Source organism: Ylistrum balloti, unplaced genomic scaffold (assembly GCF_031769215.1).
Source record: "Ylistrum balloti isolate Yb309-2 unplaced genomic scaffold, AGI_CSIRO_Ybal_v1 Utg370196, whole genome shotgun sequence".
Classification (NCBI taxonomy): domain Eukaryota; kingdom Metazoa; phylum Mollusca; class Bivalvia; order Pectinida; family Pectinidae; genus Ylistrum; species Ylistrum balloti.
In genome coordinates this window covers 2076647-2097375 of record NW_026782173.1, presented here as the reverse complement: position 1 = coordinate 2097375, position 20729 = coordinate 2076647, and the positions used below count along the sequence as shown (strand labels likewise).

The window sequence follows — 20729 nt, the reverse complement described above, 5'->3', positions numbered from 1 at the left end:
AAATAATCTACCGCCAACTGACACACATTCTTATAGAAATAAGTTTCCGCCAAATGAAACACATCCACATAGAAATAATCAACCAAAACCTGAGACGCATTATCACAAAAAATAATCTACCACGGTTTTTCATATGGACACACAACAAATTGCGACACACAACACATATTGCAACACACAACACACATCCTTACAGATCTGTTTACAGATTACACAGCATTTACTTAAAATTGGATATACATCACGCATTGTAATTTGTCTTCAAATTAAGGCCTGTTTGTTGGCGCTATAGTTATTGTATCCATTTTTTGACATTATTAACAGCATGCCAATGTTAATTTTATAATATTTATCATTTTTTGTTATAGGCCGACATGGCAGTTCTCCTCAACAAGTGGTTTCCTTGTTGTTTCTGCTTCAAACATATGATGACAAGGACATATAGTCTCTCAAACTATGACAGCATTATCTACAGGAAACATACAGTGATCAGAGGCGGAAGTATGAAAAACAGTACGGGCTCAACAGACTCTTTTAAACGCTCAAGACCCGTACAGTACGTTGGGGATCAACGTAAAGAGTTTCAAGGGTTCAGAAGAACTAGATCAGAAATGCACGTGAAAAGAATAACAGTGAATGGTGTACAGAATGGACACGTCTACTCGTTCAAAACTCCGTCAACCTAATCCAACGGAAGTTCACAGAAGTAATGATTGAAATATGGTGATATATATTCTGTAACAGCGAACAGTAGATATTCAAACTTGAATGATTTTATTAAGTCTATAGCGCCCATTCCACCTGAATTTATTTTTTCCGCATGTGATATATCTTTTTTATGATTAACACTATTTCATATGTAAAAAAAAATCGAACAATCAATTTTTTTTCTTCGTCTTCTATTTTCTTTGTAGTCTGAGTAAAATAGAAGGCAACCCCAGTTTCTTCACAGAATCTGACGTAAATCTAATTTGATAGACCATGATATCGTTAGTTTATAGCCTTTAAAACAAGTCCGAGTTTTAGATCGGATATACCTAGTTTCTTTGTAGACAAAGCAAAACTCCTACTCAACGGATGTAGACGTGTTTATAAATTTGACTAAAATGTTTACCCAGACGCCTGACATGGAACGTATCAAAAACATGTAATGGAAAAAACGTTATCCTTAAAAAAACTGCTTTTGTTCCTCGTCTTTTTCTTCATTTTGGCCACTCTTCATAAAAATAGGCATTCCCACTTTGTTTCTACGATCCTATAGGATAGACTGACATAAAGTGTATTCAGCACCATCAAACTCAGATGTTTCGAAGTAATGGAAGATGTAACATTAAGTTTGTACTGTATTTTACAATGGGAAAGGTTAAGAAGCTTTTCTTAACGCTCAGAAATTCATAAATAACCAAGTGAGCTTCTCTTGCACTAGTCCATGGTGAGAAGAATTGTGCAATATATATTGTAAGATTTCATAATGATATATAGACCTCTAAGTCTCCTCGGCTAGGTGTTGTTAGGAGACTAATTAGCCACGATTTCGGTGAATTCTTGTTTTAGAGCCCGTTTCTTTAATGGAAGCAGTCATCATTAGGTCATTTACTTTCCTACATCAAAGACGTTATGAACCATAAATATCACAGATACTATCAACAAAATGAAATATGTAACACACAAACAGAGTAGTAAAACGTCTCCTTTTAGATCCTACACGTCCATCACCTGTATGTGTGTACTTTGTAGTACAGGGCCTTGACCAGTGTTCGTAAAATGTGCATTGTATTGTAAATATGTTTTGTCTGTTGCTATTTTATTGAGCATGTCCCTTACCTTGCGTGTTTTAGATATACCGTTTGTCTATTACCCTGTGTGTTTTAGATATATCGTCTGTCTATTACCCTGTGTGTTTTAGATATATCGTCTGTCTATTACCTTGTGTATTTTAGATATACCGTCTGTCTATTACCCTGTGTGTTTTAGATATACCGTCTGTCTATTATCATGTGTGTATTTAGATATACCGTCTGTCTATTACCCTGTGTGTTTTAGATCGTCCGTCTGTCCATTACCTTGTGTGTATTTAGATATACCGTCTGTCTATTACCTTGTGTGTATTTAGATCGTCCGTCTGTCCATTACCTTGTGTGTATTTAGATATATCGTCTGTCAATTACCTTGTGTATTTTAGATATACCGTCTATCTATTACCTCGTGTGTATTTAGATCGTCCGTCTGTCCATTACCTTGTGTGTATTTAGATATATCGTCTGTCAATTACCTTGTGTATTTTAGATATATCGCTTGTCCATTACCTTGTGTGTTTTAGATATACCGTTTGTCTATTACCTTGTGTGTTTTAGATATATCGTCTGTATATTACCTTGTGTGTTTTAGATATACCGTCTGTCTATTACCCTGTGTGTTTTAGATATACCGTTTGTCTATTACCTTGTGTGTTTTAGATATACCGTCTGTCTATTACCCTGTGTGTTTTAGATATACCGTTTGTCTATTACCTTGTGTGTTTTAGATATACCGTTTGTCTATTACCTTGTGTGTATTTAGATATATCGTCTGTCTATTACCCTGTGTGTTTTAGATATATCGTCTGTCCATTACCTCGTGTGTTTTAGATATACCGTTTGTCTATTACCTTGTGTGTTTTAGATATACCGTCTGCATTACAAAATTGTCTCAATCGTGTATTCGAGTGAAGAACTGGCCTGCCAAAGTGATAGCGGGGTTCTGTTTCTGAATCGGGCCTGTAATGATCACCTGTTCGTAAATAGGTACCTAAATTGATCATTCCGCCAAGATTGGCGATGTTAATTCCCACACTTTGTTTATGTACCATGCTTAACAAAAAGGAAAACAGGGTAATTATAGCAATATTAGACAGAACATCAAGGTAATTGTTTGAATAAACATTACAAAACGTAATTGTGAATATATAAATATATAGCTTAGTAAGATCATTAAAAAGTCATTGCAAAATCTAGAAATATAGTTATATGTTAATAAAAAGGTTAACATCATTACACCATCTCTAAACAAATTGAATGCACAATTATTCTCCACCAACGACAGTGACAATGAAGTGTTAATTACAGCGTAGTCCCACTGTACAATCTGTGGTATGTTGCCTACAGTTAACATCGTCAGTATTGTGGTGATAGTTATAAAATAATTAATTCAGTATATCATCCTTTTACACTTCTTACCTTATCACTGTAACTGATAGCAGATACATAAATGAATATTTAAAGGCAATCTAGGTGGTCCAGGATTCAATATATTGAATTGTGTGAAGGTGTATTACAAGACGACGTCAAGTAGGCTTAAGGTTTATATAAAATTAGGATTCGTCCGTGTAATACTTTTGCGCATGTATCATCTGTGTAATATACCCTACAGCATTTTACATTGACTGAGCAAGTCAGAAATTGATTGTGACGTCATGGACACTGACGTTACGTCATGAATTGAAATTGGCACAGAAAAATGGCTGCCTCGTTTGATTTGGTCCTTTAAGCTATTTTTCTGAATTATATGTATCTTAAAAATCTTTTCATTTCATATGGGATTTTATTAACTCGTCTCGAATTTTTTACTAAGGCTCTCACAGTTTCAACTTCAAAGACTTGTTTTTATGAAATATATTAAATAGAAACTCCTTTGAGAACATGTATATATTATGAGCGTGTGACATTGCAGCGATCATCGATGTGATGAAGTTAACTAATTCAGTACATGAATATCCTGATATTTCTAATGAGTTGATGTCCTGGCAACAGGAGACCTTTATTGAGGGGGTCTGTCCCTCCGTCAGCAGTCAGAGCCATCACGGAATGGAATCAGCTTGTACACTGTAGTAGTTGAATACCATCCAGGAGAGAAATAGATCCTACGTGTGGTGGAAACTTCGACAGCACAGAGGACGCAGCATTACCGTCTTAAAACCTAGACAGAAATAAAGCAAAATTAATTCCTTTGGTAAGAGAGCAATGTGATACTGCCATGGAGCATTAAGTGATGTTATCACAATGACATTACGTCATCGTTTCTTTAATTGTAGTATCAAGTAGGACACAGGCAGGCTTTCAATTTGATCGATCCAAATGTAAGATTTTCAAGTGGGCATTTTTCTATGGCATTGCAATCACGACAATAAGCCAAGCCAAATATCACCAACATTTGTGGAAGTATTTTATTTTCACAATGCTAACTGTAGTTTGATTTCTGTACCTATATACATCTATTATACAGTAGAGATCGGTATCAGCTGAGCACTGAAGAATGCTTTGCTTTTAAAATCATTTTGATTCCCAGAAGTAATGGAATCTCTTGATAGATAATTGTCAGAGGTTTGATAAACCTTGTATAAAGTGCCAATATCATTTATACATATAATATACCTACACAGAACAATGAGCTAATTTAACATATATACCTACACAGAACAATGAGCTAGTTTAGCTTATATACCTGCACAAGACAATGAGCTAATTTAACACATATATATACAAATAATGTACCTACACAAGACAATGAGCTAATTTAACATATCTATATATATCATACCTACACAACACAATGAGCTAATTTAACATACACATCTACACAAGACAATTAGCCAATTTAACATACATACCTACACAAGACAATGAGCTAATTTAAAACATATATATATACATATAATATACCTACACAAGACAATGAATTAGTTCAGAGAGGTCATTGATATTGTGTTTAATTATATACATATATATACCTACACAATAGGTCAATAGTATTTCCACTTTCTCACATGCTAACGATTTCTTAATTCACGTTACAATTTTTATCACGAGTTTAATTCTGGACGAGTGTTTTATTGGCATTTGAACTTGTGACCAATCAGACTTTCTAAATATAGGTTTAATATGTGTACAGGACTTACTTAGGGCATTTCTTTACACTCCGTGACACGAACTATAATGTTTTGGTAATGGTGTCGCTGATATGTTGTGATATTAATTAATTATAAGTGGTTAGAATCAATCAACAATGTATGGCTGTGTTCAAATGAAGATATGTGTGTATTTGATGTCTTGAAAGTGAACTTTTATTAATATGTACAAATTGCTATTAAATTATCTTATTGAACATTGAAAGTTTTTTGTCTTTGTATTTTAATTGTGTTATGAATGGGTATAATGCATGTATGATAGATGATATCACATCTACCTCGTTATCTTTTCGTTTGATTGCGCCAATATTTATTCGCGAATTTAGTTACGTGTTAGTGGTGATAATAATGACATACATTTAAACTATGTTTTTTTCGGGTAAAAGAGACAAAATGCCACGCCATGATCCTACCAAATACTCAATATTTGCCACAAACGGTAGGAACAAGTTTACATACATATCCCAGTATTCTAAACTGTCGGATGAAGCTCGAGGTCGGAATTGTGACGGAATTGACTTTGCGTTACATTAAAGGACTGACTTTCCAGATCATGGCGTGTTACTGGTACATGCACGACCTTCATATGTTTTACCATGACAACCATCAAGTGAAATCCTTCGGGACAAAGAATGCTTCACGTTGTGATTGAAGAAAAATCCAATTACGACAAGGACTATTTCAACAGGATAACATACACCAGAAAACGAACTAGCATCTTAAATCCCATTCATACGACGCGATTTGCATACCTCGGTATATTTTACACATATGTAAATTTACTTACATGTACAATTTTTGTCGTATGAACTGACTTGCTCATATGCAAATTCTGCACAGTTGAGTAAATTTGCACCTGGTCAGGATTAGGCAGACATGTTGTCGCAAATTATTTGCTCCCGTGTGTAAATTTTGTCGTATGAACACGCAGCAAATTTACTTATGTAAGTATTTTGTCATGTGTATTGCATCAGTCTCTATTTTAAGAGTTGTTATGGTTGTGTGTGCTTTGGCGGGAACAAATATAAATCTGTAAAAATGACGCCTTTCTAACGGAAAACGAATTTGCAATGGCCATTCGTGCTCTTCTAAAACAATAGTTGAAAGTAGACTGAATTTCTGTAAGGGTAGATCTGTTGATGTATGGCTTCAAAAGCCAAGTCTTCAAAGGATACGCTGGGTCGCCAAGAAGAACTACTGGCATTGTACTTTCCCAAAATGGCTTTCGCCACTCTGGAAACAAGGAGCCATTATCTCCTTTGAGATAAATTTCCGAATTTGCATCATGGACCCTTCCTGGCCAACCTGTATTTATGTCTCTAAAGATATAGCTGTGGTCCCAAACACCCTGCAAAATCAAGGAGTAAAACTCTTTCCAGTTCAAGTAGTCTTCATGGGAATACTTAGGAGCTTTGCTTGCCAATGCCAAAGCATTTTCCAATTTTTCACAAAATTTTGAGAATGTTTCCTTTTTCAATCTTCGTCCTTAAAGTCATTAAGTTTCTTTGATTCGCGAACATCCAATAGCTAGTCCTACGCCCAAATAGCAAGGGAATATCTTTTTCTGTGAAAATTCACCAGTCTGAATCGGTCCATCTCCTTGTTTCAAATGACAATTTGGGGATTTACTGACGGTACATAAATCTCTTATGAACGCAGAGCAAATTAACTTTTACTTATGTGTGTAAATTTACTAATGTGTAAATTTGCATATATAATCAAATTTTCGTCGTATGAATGGGGTTTATGAGGAGGCAAGATATCAAAAACCCCTTCAAATATGGAAATAAAACTAATATACTCAGACAAAATTTTCTGTACCCGTCCGGACATCTCCGTGATCATATTTGGTGCCCACCGTGACGCCTCTCGTCAGTACATAAGACACCCGTCATGACGCCTCCGTGATCATATTTGATATCTATGATGACGCTCTCGTCACCACATATGACACTTACCCTGACTTCTCCGTGATCATATTGAGTATCAATAGTTATGTCCATCACCACCACATATAGCATCTGTCCTGACATTTCCGTAATAATATTTGGTTCCCGTCGTGATATCTCTCGTCACCATATCTGACACCTCTCCTGGCATCTCCGTGATCATATTTGATGCCTATCGTGATATCTCTCGTCACCACATATGACACCTGTCCGGACATCTCCATGATCATATTTTGTACCTGCTCTGAGTCCTCTCGACACCACATATGACACCTGCCCTAGCATCTTCATAATCATATTCGGTGCCCGTCGTGACGCCTCTCGTCACCACATATGACACCTGTCCGGACATCTCCATGATCATATTTTGTACCTGCTCTGAGTCCTCTCGTCACCACATATGACACCTGCCCTGACGTCTCCGTGATCATATTTGGTGCCCGTCGTGACGCCTCTCGTCACCACATATGACACCTGCCCTGACGTCTCCGTGATCATATTTGGTGCCCGTCGTGATGTCTCTCGTCACCATATATGACTCCTGCCCTAGCATCTTCGTAATCATATTTGGTGCCCGTCGTGACGCCTCTCGTCACCACATATGGCACCTGCCCTAGCATCTTCGTAATCATATTTGGTGCCCGTCGTGACGCCTCTCGTCACCACATATGACACCTGCCCTGACGTCTCCGTGATCATATTTGGTGCCCGTCGTGATGTCTCTCGTCACCACATATGACACCTGCCCTAGCATCTTCGTAATCATATTTGGTGCCCGTCGTGACGCCTCTCGTCACCACATATGACACCTGCCCTAGCATCTTCGTAATCATATTTGGTGCCCGTCGTGACGCCTCTCGTCACCACATATGGCACCTGCCCTAGCATCTTCGTAATCATATTTGGTGCCCGTCGTGACGCCTCTCGTCACCACATATGACACCTGCCCTGACGTCTCCGTGATCATATTTGGTGCCCGTCGTGACGCCTCTCGTCACCACATATGACACCTGCCCTGACGTCTCCGTGATCATATTTGGTGCCCGTCGTGACGCCTCTCGTCACCACATATGACACCTGCCCTGACGTCTCCGTAATCATATTTGGTGTCTGTTGTCACGCCTCTCGTCACCAGACACATGTTGGTCCCCCTCCTGGTGTCTGTTGTCACGCCTCTCGTCACCAGACACATGTTGGTCCCCCTCCTGGTGTCTGTTGTCACGCCTCTCGTCACCAGACACATGTTGGTCCCCCTCCTGGTGTCTGTTGTCACGCCTCTCGTCACCAGACACATGTTGGTCCCCCTCCTGGTGTCTGTTATCACGCCTCTCGTCACCAGACACATGTTGGTCCCCCTCCTGGTGTCTGTTGTCACGCCTCTCGTCACCAGACACATGTTGGTCCCCCTCCTGGTGTCTGTTGTCACGCCTCTCGTCACCAGACACATGTTGGTCCCCCTCCTGGTGTCTGTTATCACGCCATTTAGAGTTCGGTCTAATCTTTCTTCACCATATTTGAAACGTGTTTGCTATGAAAGGTAAAACATATCAGCTATGCTTTGAGACATTTTCCGCCAACATATTTAGTGTGTGATCTGAGGTTAAACAATTCATCGATCATCATGTTAGTCCAATTCATTCTTTACTGCAGGATTTTGTTTTAACTTGCACCAAGCAATAAGTATATTGTTATGATATAGCAATCCTTGTATATAGAGCACTTTAAAAAAAAGAAATTCCTAAATTCATCGAGTGGCGAGTGAAATGATTTTCATATTTCACCGGAAGCAGTAGGTGGCGCCTAGAAAACAAAATAATTACAAGACTAAATAATTTAACGTGTGTTTTTATTTACTTCTTGCAAATGTATGTATTACGTCACATTACATCTAGATACCTTACAGATCTCGCGCTGAAACCATGTAAAATATAGGGATGTAATGAAACATTTCGCATTTACAACCAGTATAAGTTATGGAACAGCATACAGAATATATATTGATACAGTACTATGTACATGTAGGTATATACACATATTGTGATTGGTAAGCTTCATCACGAGACCATTAAACGTAGGTATAAATGATGATCAATGTATTTCAGGTACAAAGTCCTGGCACTACATTGAAGATTAAGCCATATTCTAATATCGCCTACACTGACACATGAAGCTACACGGTCACTTACGCAGAATAATAGTTATCTCAAATAGCATATGAGTCATTTTTCCAGCTTTGCAAATGTCGCTTTCCAGATATAGGTATTATTACATTGTTATAGAATTAAACACGTGCAAAATATTGCAGATTTGGAGAAAAAAGGAATGGATATATAAAGATGAACATATTCTTAATCTTCAGAGCCCACCTCTAAGGAGGCAAACCCTTCCACACTAAGTTAGACGTGTAACATGATGTCGTTTCAGCTAATGGATTTTGTTACGTTTCTGTACTTTAACTAAATGGGTATTAAACCTAAACATGTAACAAAAATAAAAGATTTTCTTAATTACATAAGCTTTGGGAATGAATGCATTCTACCATCTATCTAACTTAATGGCACGGGTTTTATTCCTTTTCCATTACCACAGGGTTATTGATAGTATAACCTGGACAAGCAAGATTCGGCATCAAATATCGTCATACCCAAACACAAAAACATGGGAAAATGGCGTTTTCTAAGACGAAATTTCTGTAGAAATTGACTTTCGTCACCAGTGTAAATGTATAAAACGCCTATTTCTGACTATAATGGTTATTTTGCCTGCTTGTTCTAAATGTGCACACAACTCTCCTTACTTTGCAGAATACAACACTTAATATATCTCAACAGGTGTAAACTAATACGCTAGAATACGTCAGAAAACAATTCCTACATTGACGATAGATCCTGATTTAGGTCTCTAAAACATCGTTAGTTTTAACGTAAACTTAGAAATGCTGACTCGATATACATTGTATGCTCGTATACATACATTTGTATGCGGTTGTTTACATTTACATGATCACATTACAGCTTTATCTAACACTCTTAACAGCATTTCATGTGTGTACGTGATGAAAGGCGTGAAGACGCTGCACGCTATTTTACATTTATTTGTTTCTTACATCAGTTTATTATAGAGAACAATTATTAAAATATCTAATGCAGCGACGGTTAGCACTGCCTAAACGATGTGAAACAGGAACATTGCTGCAGCAGAATTTGGTTACTTATTTTGCGTATCCACAATAGCATTTTCTATTACGAAGACAAATTGTAAGTGAACATACGGGCCACTTGTTCTTTTATATAAAAAGACGGTAACTTAAAACATATACAATCAATAGAACAAAGTAGAATATACATTTATCACAAAACCACATGGCTGTCATAAATTTTATATATTGATATAGATTGAATTAAATCCGCTTTCACATTTTTATAAGATCACGTGACTTCCGGAAGTACATGTGGGCGATGTCTGAAATGTAAGAGTACGCTTCATAAACAAGAAAATATCCATTTATAAACCTTGTCGGTCATTCTCAGATTCTGGTTAGTTTTGGAAATTGCACAAGATTCAATCATGAAATCATTTACTAGATGGATTCCAGTTATTGGATATTTAAAGATGAAAATGTATCACTGTATGTTCAAAACACAAAATAACATATCAAAAAGACGTTGAAATATTTTCCAGAGTAAATATCTATATGCAAAACTTTGTTCCGTCTGCAAACCAGTTGCGGGTCATCATGAAGTGAGTAGATCAAACTGTCATTAAGTTGACTGTGATCTTAACACTGCCTGAATGATTACATAATCCGTAAGCAGTTCGGCATAGAAAGCTCGTTTCTCATGTAAAGTCACACCGTCATTTTGGGAAAGTCGATCGATAGAAATTAATAATTCATTGATATTTAATGTTGCAATTTTTTGGTGGAATAATTCATTGCCACGTCAAAATTGATCAAATGAAATATCTTATTCTACGGAGGAGACGGGATGATGAATAATCTGACAAAACACATAAATATTTATTTAGGGTTTCAACTCATATCGTTCAATCCTGGCAAATTAAGCTGGAATTTAAGACGTTTTGACTTTGTACGACCTCCACACAGCAGTTACTAACTACCAATGAATAGCTTTGTTTCGATCTAACCCGAGGCAACGCAGACCAACATCGGTTGCCCTTCATCTAAAACCGTTCCAGTTATCGCTTCATTCCAAGCTCCAAATATCGATTATATTTATGATCAAAAGAAGAAGATAAAGTCTTTCTGCTGCTTTTCGCGTCCGCCCTCGTAATACTGTACAACATTTCGTTTATCGGAGCTGTAAGGAGCCTTAATAATGGTCCCTAAGTACTTCATTTTGCAATTATATAAATTAATAGGCGCAGTATCCTCTTATCGTCCGATAAAGATTGACTAAATGTACGTTTCTGTGTTAAACATATACAGCGATGTTTCCACAACAAATCATCAGCAATCTTTTAACAGCCCAACAAAAAGTTTAGCGCTGTGAAAACATTTGTGCGTATGCGTTTTAAACTGGCAAACATCTGTTTCCAACATGTCGAAATCATCAACGGATGCTGTATGGAATGATTCCTCTCGTTTTCAACTGTTTTTCTTTAAAAAGATTCTAGACGTAGTGAACTAGTAGATATTTTGAGAACGGGGCGGCCACATATCGCTCAGATGAAACTAGGTTAGCCCCTGTGGCAGTCAATGCAGATTAACAAAGGTACAAATATCAATCAGACATTATGCGTCATTGCGTTGTAGGAGAGGGAAGAAAATACCTAATTATTGTTATAAATCATCACATATTTCAAAGATTTATTTGTATCTGTGAATAGCTTTTCCTTTGATCGGCTAATTTACACATCACGTTATAGAGTTTTAATCTAATTTTTTTTTTCGTGCAAATTGTAACATTGCTCATTCTGTTGACAATGCACCTGAAGATGAAGAGGTCAATACCTTGTGGAGTAATCAGTACTCGTATATCTAATCGATTTCTATTGTCAATTCAGCGGGTCGATCACTGACGCAACAAGATATTTTATTCTGCAAGTGGAGCAAGTTGGAAGGTTAGGTTGCACAGATCAATTACTTTGGTTACTGTGCGTCTCTCTTTTCCCCAGAAATAAACAGCACATCCGGTATCTTACAATTCAAACCAATTGTGCAATGCGATAACAAAAATGCTTGTAAAACAAGAAGAATAATTAAGAAAAAAAATCTATAAAATCGTAAGGACGTAATGGTGAAGTGAACAAAGACACCTGAAATAATTGTCTAAATGTATAATTTGTGACTCACTCCCTATAATCTCTACGCTGTGTTAAGATATGTATATATATAAAACTGATTTCATGATACTGGCTGACACACCAACTCTGATTTACGAGACGGAGAACAGAGGTTGTCATAACCAGCGACTATTCAGGACAAGAAGTAATAGGTTGCCATCATAAACAGTCGCGTGACATCCCCCGGATAGGTCGGTATTGGTAACTTTATTAACAACATCATAGGAGAAACATTGTCCTTCACCGTGACCTTTACACATTGAAGAGTGTTCAAAACATTCTCCATTGATGTCCATGGCCAACACCAACAACTATATATATATATATATATGTTTGTTCTCGAACAACAGAACAATGTTCCTGTTATCTTAACAACGAGAACTATACTCCCAAACCACTTCCAATGCAAGAACAGTGATGGTAGTGCAATGGAGAAGTAAAATAGAGAACAAGTTTGCGTGCTATTCATATCAAGGGGACGGAGAATCGCATATTTAGGCTTGTTTGTTTAAATCAGTTAAAATCGGAATAGATAATAATATGAGTAGAATTAACTATAAGCACTGAACTGCCTTATGGCATTAATGGTAAGTATAACTGCCATAAGAGGCCAGTACCGTGTTTACATATTAGAACGTAACACTACATGACATTAAATGCCGAAATACATTAAATTGAAATAGCAAGCCACGATAACATGTCCATGTCAATACATCAAATTAACATGTATATACCATGCTATCTATATATAACAGAGACTGCAGGAATTGACCTTTATCACTAGTATGTCGAGTTCTTACAGCTTTGCGGCAGGTTTTCAGATTCGCGATAAAGCGAATTGTCCTTTAGCTCGATCGGTAGAGGGACGGATTAATAAACCAGAGGTCGCGGGTTCGATACCCGGTGGTGGCACACTACCCCTTTCCTGTTGCAATTGACAGTACCAGAAGAAGACTGCAGGAATCGAGCAGAGCTACTGGTATGTCGAGATATTATAACTAACCGTACCTACGGAAGCCCGCAGGAATTGTACAAAACTATTAGAGAAGAAAATTAACTTACATATATCATGTTAGCTAAGGATGATCACGTGGATCGATCTAACTTTCTGGTATAATAATACTACTATACATCAGAACTGTTTTATTCCTACTAGAGAAAAAAGAAAGCAAAGCCTACGATATATATAAATGAAACTTATTATTCACTCTTTGTATTCCATGTATGTAAATGTAATCAGATTAATTAAAAACACAAAAATGAAATGACCAGAGTTACCTCTAGCAGCCTATAGATGTGTAGAATTATATTTCATCGAATTCAACAAAGCTCTAAATTAATGCAAAGACAAACAAACAAGCAAAAATACCGGTATTTCAACGAAAATATCATTAAAAATAAACATTAATCAGCCAAGGGCTAATGATAAACCAAACCGAATCCGAGACCCATGGAAAAGAACAAGCAGCATAAAATAGATGTTACATTTTTAACTTGCTTCAAACTTCGTGTAATGGCATCTTAGTGATGTGAATGTTAAAGTAGTGTTTGTTTATAAATTATTTAATATGAGGTGGTGTAAAGTACATTTATCTTTAAAAAAAAATACAGAAACACTTATATAACACTGCAGACACCTTAATATATTGCTAGGTAAGTGTAGTTGTTACACGATAAACCAGGAAGTGACTACGTCGCCTGTAACATGTTCCCCGTCGGTTACATCAAGTCTATGTACTGTTATATAGTACGTTAGAAGAACTAGAACAAAGATAGAGACAACCAGCTTGTCTTGTAGAGAAAACACTCATTCTAAATGCGGAAATATCTCGCCAAAGCATCTCACGACCAAGGTGAAAACACGATCCAACCATGTTGTATATAACAATATCGGTGACGGCACTCAGAGGGGTGTATCTAATGGGATGTTTGTAAACCAATTCCTACAGAGTAGCATATTGAAAAAAAAGTAACATTTGAAATATTAAAGTTGTTTCATACAAAATAGGAATATTTCATTCGTATGTCATAATAGTTGCTACTAGTAAGCAGTAAGTTGGCTGCAATCTCAGTACAGTAGTTCAGTATACAGCAGTTACATAGTTACTTACTGTGGGATTTTGTACCTAGTGGTGTTATTAGGGTTTCATAGCCAAACATAAAATCACTTCAAAGACACGAGATATATGTGGTTTATCACGTTTGCCAGACAGTAACATGCTTCCTGTCGAGATCTAAACCTCTCGTTCTCCACAGTAAGCAAACAGTAGTTAAACATTTATTCTATTAGATACATATATTTAACTCAAGAACGCCAGCAGATAAACAAAACTGAAACTCTACCTCCTATCGATAAAACGATGTGAAAATATAAACAAAACGAGATCAATTCAGCTATACGATTCAGAATCCGTAAAAATGATGATAATCAGGTTATTTGGAGAAAGCTCTTTGATGTAAAAACTTTCTGTTTTCATACGAGACTTGCCGTGGGGCTTATATAAACAGGTCACAGAGACCTTGACCAGTACTTCGATTTTATGTTATTGAGAAATACATTCAACATGTCCATCTTACGTTTCCTTTCATCTGAAAATAAAGGACAAGACAGGCTCTTCTACAACTATCACTACCTCGATGTTTTCCTACATCGAGATCAACAGCTTTCCACTTCAGTTGATATATACGATTTTGATTTCCCTATTGTAAATTATCATTTCTAAGTAGTAAAAACTTCCGCAAATGACGGTGTTTACATCAGGTAATCTATTCAATATATAAGGGCGTTATTTAGCTTTATCTACACATATTTTATATGAAAAATTCAAAAGGAATTGGACACAAGTAATGACAACCGAAATGAATTATTGACAATATACATGATGTTAAAAATACTTTTAAGTAGATAGAAAAATATTAACAGGATTGATCCTAATATCTTGTCAAATAAATCAGCTGTAAACAGATTTTAGAGAGATGTAGTTTGTAGAAGCAAAGAAGGTAAAGGGAAATTTTGTGGTCGTCATAATGATCTCAATGACAAATATTCAATCTCATTACACAACGAAAAAATGTGTAGATACTCGTTATATGTGTCGATACTCGTTATATGTGTCGATACTCGTTATATGTGTAGATACTCGTTATATGTGTCGATACTCGTTATATGTGTCGATACTCAGTACATGTGTCTATACTCGTTATATGTGTCGATACTCAGTATATGTGTCTATACTCGTTATATGTGTCGATACTCGTTATATGAGTCGATACTTGTTATATGTGTCGATACTCGTTATATGTGTCCATACTCGTTATATGTGTCGGTACTCGTTATATATGTCGGTACTCGTTATATGTGTCCATACTCGTTATATGTGTCGATACTCAGTATATGTGTCGATACTCGTTATATGTGTCGATACTCAGTATATGTGTCTATACTCAGTATATGTGTCGATACTCGTTATATATGTCGATACTCGTTATATGTGTCGATACTCAGTATATGTGTCGATACTCGTTATATGAGTCGATACTTGTTATATGTGTCGATACTCGTTATATGTGTCGATATTCGTGATATGTGTCGGTACTCGTTATATGTGTCGATACTCGTTATATGTGGTGATACTCAGTATATGTGTCGATACTCGTTATATGTCGGTACTCGTTATATGTGTCGGTACTCGTTAATACGACTGGTGAATTCGTTGCCGTTTTATAACGATATCTTGTTGGCAGAGTTCAGTTTCACTTTTCTCTGAACAGTCAATATTGAATTGAAGCAAATTATCCACGAGTTGCCAATATATGCATTTATTTGAAATGTGTTGAGGTCTTTAGATAAAGATACTCAATGATATTGTCTAAGTCTGGAGTAAGTTTCATTTATTATCAGATTTCTTGTCGGAGATCATGGTCCGTAGAGACGACCGTGTACTTTATGTGCATTATTTGTGCGAATCGCTGTTGTCGCTTCGACATAGAGTTTGACGTTTGGTTTGCAACTGGGATTTATGGTATACTTAATCCTGGTGTGATAGACTTGAAACCACAGAATGATCTCGTTTTGATTACTCTAGAGAAATTCTTTACTACAAAGAACAATTGTTAAGTTTTTAACAGCGTGCGAATTATATCGACGCTATAAATACACGAGAACGTGTATTTCAAAGACAAACATTTACAGGTACTCTACAATGATCTCTTTCAACCAAACGTTTAAAAATCGTGACGCAGAATTTAATATCTCCTCTGCACATGATTATATTAAACATGAAAATAGATAGCCTAGCGTGTTTGGTTACATCAGGCTGGAGCTGTGATATGTCTTTACGGGATATGAATAGACAGAACGGAAATTTATATCGTTGTCAATGCTTATATTTTAAATAAATGAGATTGATTTCCCGATTGTGTGGTGGAGAAGGTTGTGAGAGAGAGTGTGAGAAAGAGAGAGAGAGAGAGAGGGGGGGGGGGGGGGTGGAGTGTGTGTGTGTGTGTGTGTGTGTGTGTGTGTGTGTGTGTGTGAGGGTGTGAGGGTGTGGGTGTAGGTGTGTGTGGGTGTAGGTGTGTGTGTGTGTGTGTGTGTGTGTGTGTGTGTGTGTGTGTGTGTGTGTGTGTGTGTGTGTGTGTGTGTGTGTGTGTGTGTGTGTGTGTGTGTGTGTGTGTGTGTGTGTGTGTGTGTGTGTGTGTGTGTGTGTGTGTGTGTGTGTGTGTGTGTGTGTGTGTGTGAGGGTATGTGTGTGAAGTTGTGTTCCAGTGGAAAGGTGCATGTGTTTGTGTTAAATTTTCCTACTAATATATATAATATACTATAAGTTGATGTCATTGCTGTAGTAAGGGAAATAACTCTTATCTAACAAGAGTATTTGTCGCATAGTTCGGGTCAGGCGTAGTTGCCTCCCTTTAGAATAGTTTTTTTGGATTTCAAAACAAATTTGTATGCGCATATATGGTATGATACAAATTAAATTTGAAAATACTACTATACCGATAGCAGTTCAAACTGACGATATCAAGATCAGTCGCTATATCGTAACTTTTCGTGTATACTTAACAAAATCTCTCCGTGTAAAACTTACTTGCAAGACGTAGACATGACCTATGTATTATCGAGTCACATTATATCTACGTTGCTTCCTTATAAATATTTATTTCATAATGCGATATTTTGTTCTATATGTACACAGATAAACTATGTCAGCTACTACCATGCAGGAACGTTCTATTGCGCGGTACTGGTATATTGTCAGTTTACATGTAACCTAAAATTCCAAAAAGATGTTTATTATAGGCATTGAACTGTTACTATTGACTGTATCTTGTAACTGTCAATATAGGACAATCATAGGAGAAGACTCATAATATTTAATGGAAGAGCACTATAGTATCACATAAGCACACCGGAAAGTTAATCAGCTAGTGTCTGATTAGGATCCTCGAACCATACGTCGGCAACACCTTGTCTGAAGCTGGAAAATTATTGTTGCAAAAACTTTGTGTTGAATTTTTCCCGTGAGTATGTTATAAAATACAACCGCATGCATGTTACACAATGCTCGCCCCGCGGTGCTGGTAGTCGAATATGTGTTGTTACAGTGCACGAGGTCTAACACGTGGTCAAATACCAACATTTCAGGTCAGTATTTGTTTACTATATCCTGGATGGGCTGTATATTGTACTTCAGGTCAGTGCCCGAGTTCTGCAGTCCCTTTCTATGATATACTTCATAAACAGCATTTAACTGAACATGTCTAGGTATAATCCAGGTACGGTGTTACATTGACTGTCTCTAGAGGAATAGAAATATTCACCTATCAGGTTCTGAGGTTTCAGTACAACCATTTGAATGCAGAGGCCATTTTTTGTAATCTCTATACTTTAACTGAAATTTTCAACAATAAACACTTCGACCTCTCACTGCCAACCTGAATACCTTGACAGCACGTAATCAACTGGCAAAACATTTTACCGCTCCTGTACGTATCAAAAACAGCATGCCTGAGACATTCTGGTGACTGTCTATACAAATTTGCTCGCTATGTTAATACCAGAAGAAAAAATCCACATTTTTGTCAAAGGCTATATCGACAAAGTACGTATAGGTAAGGTGACGAGAGTGTGAGCTGTACAAACACGGTATTAGTGTCGGTGTTGTCGTGGACGTCAGTCTCTGACCCATAAACGTCGCTAATGTTTTATGAACCGTCGTTAACATATTTTCTTATTACAATCATTATACTCAGTACAGAGGAAGTATTTTGGACATGTCAGTTACTCTTGACTAACGAGATTTACAGATGTGTTAACTCAACAACAAACGAAAGTGAGCCTATATAAGTGGAAAGCACAAGGGAATTGATAACAGGAGGGGACATTTGACGAGATCAGTAAATGATATTGAAAGCATTCCAGGAGTTCATGACCACAAAGTGCTTACCTATGGAATATAGCTCGTACACCAGTGAATTAATTTTCAACAACTTATCAATATGCCAGCAAGATTATATTCACGGAAGCTTAAGTTTGAAATGAAGTCGTGGTGTTGTACAATATATATATCTATATATATGTGTGTGGTTTAGCATGTTTGTACAATATATATATAGTTACATACAATTTGCCGATTTTCACTTTCCATGAAATACTCCGATTCACACGTACATTCATCAATTGCACTGCTGTATATAAACATTGACCAGAATAATAAACTTGCGTTAACCTGCTGTGGTATGACCCTGAACAAATCTCTTCGTTGAAACTGATTATTATCGATGCACTAGTCCGTATTTTCACTCTTTGATCCTGAAAACACCAGATTTGTTCGCTTATGTTCCATTCATTCTACTGAAGATGAAATAAACTGAACGTGCACTTCATAAACCGATATTTTCTTTATTAACTAATTTACAGTCACACGCTTGATCACCCTCATACCACTTAGGTAGTGTGTGGATTGTGTTCTTATTGCAAGTTCTAGATAGAACCACTATTTAAATCTTTAAATTGCAAAATTGATTTGAGGGAAAATTGCTATGTTTGTGAAATTGGATGTGACATAAAACAAGTACTTTCACAATCTAAAATTTGATCTAAACTACAGGGTTTTTATCTGCATTATGTATGCTAGTCAGTGAAGATGTTTTTAGTTGACGCAAAATTATCCGATTAATCAACAGTTTACAAACATATTCATTTGATCTGTTTACTCCTCATCCACGTGGTCACATAAATGTGCCTAGAGATTGATTGTAGAGTGTATTCAGAATGTAGACATTAAAAATCGCTCTCATATAAGGTCACATCACTTACAAGGATTTACCGAGGTTTACATGACGGACGTTGTCGATGAAGCAGGAGACTAACCATTTGGAACACCTCGCAGTATCTTCCATGTACATTCGAGGGGTCTCCGAGCGAATCTTTTGTTCATATGTAACCTCTATTTTTCTGCTAATTTGAACAAAAGATTTGTTAATATGATAGTATGTCAGTAAGATTTTTTTGTTTTTGTTTTTGTTTTATCAGCTGGTGGTATAAACACAGATTATACTGGTATTCGCTTAGATGATTTTGAACATAAAAAGTCGAAAACAAAGTCGAACTTTTAAAATAAAAATGCAGGTTGGTTGTTATCCATATAAACATGAAAACATTTAATAGAATCACCTCTCATCAGAAACATTCACAGTAAACAGACAAGTTTGGTGAAGCCTATCTATGACAACAGAATAAAAATAAATGTGGAATACGATAAAGAGTTTGAACCATTGAGACGAAATATGTTTTTATAGACTGGCCATTATACCGTTTCTGTGTGAGCAGCTTTCTGTTCTACTTAGGCTACATTCATTGTTTGAGTTGTATATGTAGTGTTTGGGTCACATAGTCTCAACCGGTATGGAATCATACTCTAACTTTCACTTACACACTCAGATAGATATCGCTTTTTTTGGAACTACATCAGAAAACATTGAAATTGATCAGGGCACAGAGTGTTCACACATTGAACATTCCTAGTAGGAAAATTGTAAAAAGTAGGAAAATTGCTACCACCCCTAGAAATGTTTTAAGTGCGAAAGCATAACAAACTTCACAGTATCACGGAAAGTTTTAATGTGAAAACGCACACAACCATCAACATCGCAAGCAATTTGATGTAGGGACATGTTTACAAGATTTATGGTTACTTTACGAAAATGTACAATGGAATTAAACCGTGTTTTATAGCAGAATACTGTAAATAACACGCTAAGAAACTACAGAATGAATAAATACACGACAAAAATAAAAAATAACGAATATTTTTTTGTTAAATACATGGATGTTATCGAAAGTCGCCATATGTCCTTTATCTGACCGACGGCATGATACATGTAAGACAGAAATGATATATCTAAGACAGAAACGATACATGTAAGACAGAAACGATACATGTAAGACAGAAACGACACATGTAAGACAGAAACGATACATGTAAGACAGAAACGACACATGTAAGACAGAAACGATACATGTAAGACAGAAA

The 20729-nt window shown here is 36.6% G+C and overlaps 1 protein-coding gene across 1 annotated transcript in view; it reads left to right on the top strand.

The window, feature by feature from the left end:
* Positions 1 to 2383, top strand: part of LOC132551337 (prolactin-releasing peptide receptor-like) — a 48057-nt gene extending 45674 nt beyond the window's left edge. The window contains exon 3 of the mRNA XM_060215472.1: positions 369 to 2383. Within this exon, the coding sequence (XP_060071455.1) occupies positions 369 to 686 (318 nt within the window). The 3' untranslated portion in view covers positions 687 to 2383. The remainder of the gene's footprint in view (positions 1 to 368) is intronic.
* Positions 2384 to 20729: the final 18346 nt, after the last annotated feature.